Source organism: Suncus etruscus, chromosome 1 (assembly GCF_024139225.1).
Source record: "Suncus etruscus isolate mSunEtr1 chromosome 1, mSunEtr1.pri.cur, whole genome shotgun sequence".
In the NCBI taxonomy this organism is placed as follows: domain Eukaryota; kingdom Metazoa; phylum Chordata; class Mammalia; order Eulipotyphla; family Soricidae; genus Suncus; species Suncus etruscus.
The window spans coordinates 160,187,183-160,194,852 of NC_064848.1; the positions used below are offsets into that span (position 1 = coordinate 160,187,183).

The 7,670-nt window shown below is 44.1% G+C and overlaps 1 protein-coding gene across 1 annotated transcript in view; it reads left to right on the forward strand.

Moving 5' to 3' along the window:
- The window catches only part of TLCD3A (TLC domain containing 3A), a 12,311-nt gene extending 4,903 nt beyond the window's left edge, over positions 1-7,408 (forward strand). The window contains exons 3-5 of the mRNA XM_049782656.1: positions 4,441-4,639; positions 6,301-6,396; positions 6,950-7,408. Coding sequence (XP_049638613.1) covers positions 4,441-4,639; positions 6,301-6,396; positions 6,950-7,219 — 565 coding nt within the window. The 3' untranslated portion in view covers positions 7,220-7,408. The remainder of the gene's footprint in view (positions 1-4,440; positions 4,640-6,300; positions 6,397-6,949) is intronic.
- The last annotated feature ends 262 nt before the right edge of the window (positions 7,409-7,670 follow it).

A 7,670-nucleotide genomic window follows, 5' to 3' on the forward strand; every position in this document is an offset into this window, starting at 1 on the left:
ACTAGTGGTGTTCAGGGGACCATGTGAGGTGCTTGGGAAGTCAAACCCAGGTTAGCCATGTGCAAGGCAAGTGTCCTGCCTGCCATACTATTTCTTCAGCCCCTCAGATAGTACTTATACATGTCTATATCTAAAAGGACTTGGTAGGGGTACAAGAGATAGTACAAGGAGTAAGGTGCTTCCTTGCATATATATTGAACCCCAATTTAATTCCTGGCACCATATGGTTCCCCAAGCATGACTGGGAGTGAATCCCCCTCCCCCAAGTACTACTAGGCATGATCCCCTGCCCCCTAAAAAAGAACTTTCACACTTAGTTCTCAAAATTGTCAGGGATATTAGATAAAGATGATTATCTTTTTTTTGGGGGGGGGCACACCCGGCGGTGCTCAGAGATAGCTCACCTGGCTATCTGCTCAGAAATAGCTCCTGGCAGGCACAGGGGACCATATGGGACGCCAGGATTTGAACCAAGCACCTTAGGTCCTGGGTCGGCTGCTTGCAAGACAAATACTGCTGTGTTATCTCTCCGCCCCAAAGATGATTATCTTTATTTCATAAATAACACTAAATCCCAAACTAGTGGTAATTAAGATTATATCAAATCTTGCTAATACATTTTCAGAGATCTCTACCTACCAGCTACAATTTTGCTCTTAAAGAATTACTACTGTAGGGCTGGAGAGATAGCATGGAGGTAAGGCATTTGTCTTTCATGCAGAAGGTTAGTGGTTCGAATCCTGGCATCCCATATGGTCCCCTGAGCCTGCCAGAAGCGATTTCTGAGCATAGAGCCAGGAGTAACCCCTGAGCGCTGCCGGGTGTGACCCTTCCCCCCACCCAAAAAAAAAATATTACTGTGTACAAAACATTAAAACCTTTTTTTTTTTTTTTTTTGGCTTTTGGGCCACACCCGGCAGTGCTCAGGGGTTACTCGTGGCTGTCTGCTCAGAAATAACTCCTGGCAGGCACGGGAGGTGGGGGTGGGGGGGGACCATATGGGACACCAGGATTCGAACCAACCACTTTTGGTCCTGGATCGGCTGCTTGCAAGGCAAACACTGCTGTGCTATCTCTCCGGGCCCACATTAAAACCTTTAATTCATTCAGGGAAAAAGACTTTTAGTGGCTCTTCATAGTTATTTCACTTCAAAGTGCGTCATGAAAGCAAAGGAACTTGTAGATGGACAGTGGAATTGATATCATGTCTTTTTGCCTAAATGGTTTCTGGGTGATAAATTCACCTACACTTAGATTATCTATTTGTTATAACTTGTGTAACTATTTCATTGCCTTTTTTTTTCCTGGTGTTTGAGCCATACCTGGCAGTGCTCAGGGGTTACTCCTGGCTCTGTGCTTAGAAATCACTCCTGGCAGGCATGGGAGACCATATGTATACTAGGATTCAAACCAACATTGGTCCTGGGTCATTCACTTGGAAAGCAAATGCCCTATCACTGTGTGATCTCTCTGGCCCCTGCTTATTTATTTTGTAGTTATGTCTTGGTGTTTGTAGACTCACTTATTCAGAAACAGAAACATAAATGGCCCAGCTAGACAGTTTATTTCCAGTGTTGTTGTTCAGTGGACTGGCTCCTTAGACTATCACCAGGGACAGGGCTAAAAGTACAGATTTGGAAGCCAGGAAGATAGTCCAGTGGGTAGCACACTTGTCTTACCTGTGACTGACCTAGATATGACCAATGACCTAGATATGATTCAATATGGTCCCCTAAAATTTGCCAGGAATAATTCCTGAGTGCAGAGCCAGATTTAACCAAAAATTTATAGACAAACAACAAAAGAAGTACAGAAAGAGGAGCTGGGGATGTGGCTCAGCTGCACATGTGTGAAGTGCTAGGATTCATGCCAGGCACCAAAAAGAGGCTCCATAGTCCATACTTTGAGATTTGAGGAACCCAGGTTTCCCATTTAGGTTCTGTAAGGAATGGAGCTTTATGACAAGCCTGCAAGTGATTCCAGGTTCAGGTAGTTGAAGAACCATAAAATGAAAGTATTTCTTGGGGCTGGTGAGGTGGCGCTAGAGGTAAGGTGTCTGCCTTGCAAGCTCTAGCCAAGGAAGGACTGCGGTTCAATCCCCCGGCGTCCTATATGGTCCCTCAAGCCAGGGGCAATTTCTAAGCACGTAGCCAGGAGTAACCCCTGAGCATCAAACGTGTGTGCCCCCCCCAAAAAAGTATTTCTTCTCCCTAACTATGGCTTCTCAATAAAAACGTGTCAAATTTAATCTTCCCCAGAATACTACATAGTTTCAATTTCTTCGAAATTTTTTTGGTGGGGGGCATACACGTTGACGCTCAGGGTTACTCCTGGCTATGTGCTCAGAAATCGCTCCCGGCTTGGGGGGGGACCATATTGGACACCGGGGGATTGAACCGATGTTTGTCTTAGACTAGCACTTGCAAGGCAGATGCCTTTCCTCTAGCACCACTGCTTCAGCCCCTCAATTTAGAAGAATTTTGAATTTTGTTTTTACCTAATTTTTTCTAGCATGGTTATTACTTGGGAATAAACTTGTGTACATTGCCGGGAAGGTGGCGCTAGAGATAAGGTGTCTGCCTTGTAAGCGCTACCAAGGAACGGACCGGGGTTCGATCCCCCGGCGTCCCATATGGTCCCCCCAAGCCAGGGGCGATTTCTGAGCACATAGCCAGGAGTAACCCCTGAGCGTCACCGGGTGTGGCCCAAAAACCAAAAAAAAAAAAAAAAAAAAAAAAAAAAAAGAACTTTAGGGGCCGGGTAGGTGGCGCTGGAGGTAAGGTGTCTGCCTTGCAAGCGCTAGCCAAGGAAGGACCGCGGTTCGATCCCCCGGCGTCCCATATGGTCCCCCCAAGCCAGGGGCGATTTCTGAGCACATAGCCAGGAGTAACCCCTGAGCGTCAAACGGGTGTGGCCCAAAAACCAAAAAAAAAAACAACTTGTGTACATTATACACTTTCCTTCTATTCTTCTCTAGGATAATGATAAACTATCACCTCAACTGGGCAAATATTGATTCAACCCCTTTGGACAAGAACATAAGAACACTGTCTTTGGTCCTAACTTTTCTGCCTGTAGATACCTGTTATCAGGTAGTTCTTGAACTCTTAGCTTATGTCCAGATATATTTTCCCTAGTGAGTAGAATATGAATTCAGGAATTGTAAGAGAAAGGACCAGGACGGCTTCCCAGAAACTTCCATGTTGTAATCCAGAGGAAAACTCCCAATTATTTAGCAACTGAGTGGTGTTAAACTGGAAATGTTGGATTTGGGAATTCTGGACACATTCCAAACAAGTTCCTTGGTGATGCTATTGAATCATTTGTGTGTGTTTGTGTATCAAAGTCAGTGTCACAAAAGTGCCAGAAATTCATTACAAATGAGCTGCTAAATCAAGCAAATAGAGACACGCAATTAAATACACAATATTGAGTAAATTCCAACTCTCTGCCTGATACTTAGGAATCTCTGCTGAAATTATATTATTACTATTATTATTATTATTATTATTATTATTATTATTATTATTATTATTATTATTATTTTGGTTATTTTTTGGGCCACACCCGGCATTGCTCAGGGGTTACTCCTGGCTGTCTGCTCAGAAATAGCTCCTGGCAGGCACGGGCGACCATATGGGACACCAGGATTCGAACCAACCACCTTAGGTCCTGGATCAGCTGCTTGCAAGGCAAACACCACTGTGCTATCTCTCCGGGCCCTATTATTATTATTATACTAAAATATTAGACTGTTCAGGCCCACTTTTGCTGGAGCCTTTGGAATCACTTCAGTTGTGCTTATGGAAACATGTGGTACCAGGAATGGACCCTGGGTTCTCTGCATGCCAGACATGTCTTCTTAGCCCTTTAAGCTAGCTCCTTGGCTGAGGCCAGAAATTTGTTTTATTTTTTTTATTCTTGGCTTTTGGGTCATACCCAGAGGGACTGAGAGGCTAGTCTAGCTCTGTGAGTGGAGGTCACTCACAGCAGTAGTGCTGGGGATCTAACTCAGACCTCCTGCATAAAAAGCCTGTATTCAGGGGCCATAGAGATAGCATGGAGGTAGGGTGTTTGCCTTGCATGCATAAGGATGGTGGTTTGAATCCCAGCATCCCATATGGTTCCCCGAGCCTGCCAGGAGCGATTTCTGAGCGTAGAGCCAGGAGTAAGCCCTAAGCGCTGCTGGGTGTGACCCAAAAAACAAACAAACAAACAAAAAAGCCTTTATTCAGCCTATTGAGTTAACTCTTGGCTATAATTTAAAGAAAATTGTTCATTCTTGTTTGTAAGTTTCAGCGCCTTCAGTGTCTTCAATGACTTCAACTACTTGAAGTCAAAGAAAAAGTTAGTTGAATAGGAGGCTAAATGGGAATTTGTTTGAGCCCTCAACATTTATATCTATCATTGTTTCATGAACCATTCTATGTTTTCTTTCAGGCACTGGCTGGCCCGAGAATATGTCTGGTTTTTGGTTCCGTACATGATCTATGACATTTATGCTATGTATCTCTGTGAGTCGTACCGAACCGAAGACCGTAGACACTCCTTCACCATTTTCCGCAACTTCCTAAGTAAAAACCGCCTCATGATCACGCACCATGCAGTCATTCTGTTTATCCTTGTGCCAGTTACACAGGTATGGCCTTCCGGCACATCAGTGACAACCTTAGTCCCTTGTGTCCTCCTCTGAACCGGCCTCTCGACCATCATACAGGTTTTAGAATTGCCCCATTACCTCACTGTCAATTGTCATCATCGCCCCAACCCACACTCCTTGTGCCGCCAGTCACTGCCACAGTTAGAGAGCCTAGGCAATTCATGTCAAGGAGTGAAATCTGAAATGTTTGTGTTCCTCCCAGATATCAATTCCCTAGCTCTCTGTGCTTCCTAGCATTTATTTGTCAGAGATTTTTTTTGTAGTTCATATGATATAAAAACAATATAAAATGGACATAATACAGAACTGCATATAAATTTATTTTCAAGGTGCTAGGAATCAAACCAAGAGGCTCACATAGCATTGATCCACAGCATTTGATCCACAGCATTACAGGACCCTTATGATTCATTAAAAAAAAAAAAACCTTAAATAAAAAAGATGAATGTAGGATCTGGAAATATAGGATAGTGGTTAAGATTCTTATCTTTTTTGGGGGGAGGGATCACACCCTGCAGAGCTCAGGGACTAACTCCTGGCTCTGCACTCAGAAATTGCTCCTGGCAGGCTTGGGGGACCATATGGGATGGCGGGATTCAAACCACCATCTATCCTGGATCTGCTGCTTGGAAGGCAAATGCCTTACCACTGTGCTATCTCTCCGGCCCTGATTCTTGTTTTTGTTTTTGCTTTTGGGCCACACCTAGCAATGTTCAATTTCCTGGCTCTTTGCTCAGGTGCTCAAGACCTGGTGGTGCTTAGATGATGCAGGAGATTGAACCTGGATCAGTTGCATGTAAGGCTAGCACCTTACCACTGTACTATTGCTCCAGCTCTAAAATGTCTTGCATGCTTGTCTTGCATGCAGTCAATTCTAGTTCAGTCCCTGGCACCACATATGAATACTGCTAGTAGTGATCTAGATAGTATTATAGAGCCAGGTATAAGCCCTAAGCATTGTTGGATGTGCTCTCTCCCCCCAAAAAAACCCTATGCAAATTAAATTTCAAATGAGAGTAGCTCAGCCAAGACTTATAATTTCTGCCCAGATTTATTTCCTCATTCTCTTTCCTCCCACTAAAAAGTTTACCCAACAAGCGAGAGAAAACTAGTAATTCTTAAGTGCCTACTAGGTGACACTGCTTGATTAAAACGCTTATAACTTTCCACTAATAGAAGCTATTAGAAATAATTCTAAATTCATAGCCCAAAACACCAAGAGAGAGAGGAGGGAGAGATGCTATATTCTTTAACAAGTTTTTCTTGATTCCTTTAACATCTAGTATAGGACCTGGCAGGCATATACTTTGTTGAACTAAACTAGCTAAGTAAGTGCCTTTGGAATGACTGAGTTAGATAACCCAAAAGTAGGTTACAATATTTCTTCTGGCTGACAATAAATTTCAGAGAAAGCTGGGTGTGTGATGCCATCAGTTTATCTGAACCTGCTTCTGGAGCCTCAGGAGCTAGATCTTGCTGTGGTAGTAGCAGAATGAATGGGCTTGTGCTGGCCCCATTAGCATCTGCCTGTCTCAGCACTCTCCCAGTCATCCTTTTATAACCCCTGTTAGAATTTTCCTTCCAGTGATTTTCTAACTTCTCTTTCTTATTTTTCCCCTTTTTCATCTTTTCATTTGCAGACTCTCCGGGGAGAACTTGGGGATTTCTTTGTTGGCTGCATCTTCACCGCAGAACTGAGCACTCCGTTTGTGTCGCTGGGCAGAATTCTAATTCAGGCACGTAGGCATGTGCTGGTAGAAACACAGCCCAGAGAGCAGACTCTCCTTTTCCTTAATAGATGGCAAGGCTTGGCAGATTCCCATGGAAAGCCAATGGGGACAGAATTGTACACCAGATTCAAGCTTGATATAGTTCTTTACATACTTTATCTGGCCACAACTTTGCTTGAGTCTGCTATTCCTGTGCTTGGACATCACTGTTGGAAAAACTCCAAGGCTCCATGCATATATAAATATGACAGTCCTGAATCATCTTTTACAAGTAACAGGGACTTCAGTGCATGGTCTTTGGTGTTGGACTTGGGCTTCAGCCCCAACCTCTTGGTGGCCCTATTTTTTTCCTTTCCTTTTTTTTTGGGGGGCGGGATCACATCCAGCTGTGCTCAGGACGGAATTCTGACTGCTCAGGGATCATTCCTAGCAGGGGAAGGGAAACCATATGGGATGCCAGGATTGAACTTAGGTTAGCCACAAGTACAGAAGCAAAGCAAGTACCCTACTCACTGTACTATTATTGCTCTGGCCCATATTCCTTTCTTTTTGTTTCTAGTTCAAGCAGCAACACACCCTTCTGTACAAGGTGAATGGAATCCTCACACTGACCACCTTCCTTGCTTGTCGGATCCTTCTATTTCCCTACATGTACTGGTCCTATGGGCAGCTTCAAGAACTGAGCCTATACCAAGTGCCATTTCACATCCCCTTCTTCTGCAATGTGGCCAATGCCTTCCTCATCGCACCCCAGATCTATTGGTTCTCACTGCTGTGCAAGAAAGCATTTCGACTTTTTGATGCTCCCCCTGCCAAAAAGGATGATTAACTGAACCCAGGGGTCAGGCAGATACGGTGCTGCCTTCACCTAGCTGCCTCCTCTGCTCTGTATTCCGTGGGCCAAAGAGTCCTAGGTAACCTCACCCTTTTGAGTATTAGTAAGCAGATGGGTTTGAGTTTTTCTAAAAAGATATTTATACACACATCTCCCTCTTTTGCAAAGCACTTTTTACCTAATTAAAACTCTTGAATCTTATTAGACCTCCATTGACAGTAAGGAAGTTTTAATGCAGGCCCAATGTCCTTTTTGAGCCTTATCTCAAGGGCTCTGGAAGGCAAAAGCATGAGGTGTGAAGATACGTGATCAGGGTGACTAAGTGTCTGGGCGACAGCTATCATATCAGCAGCTTCCTACCTTTCCACTCAGTGCAGCAGTCACCATTCTGGGCCAGTAGAGGCATATGGTGCTATAGCTCTGAAAATACTTTGTGATGATGGCC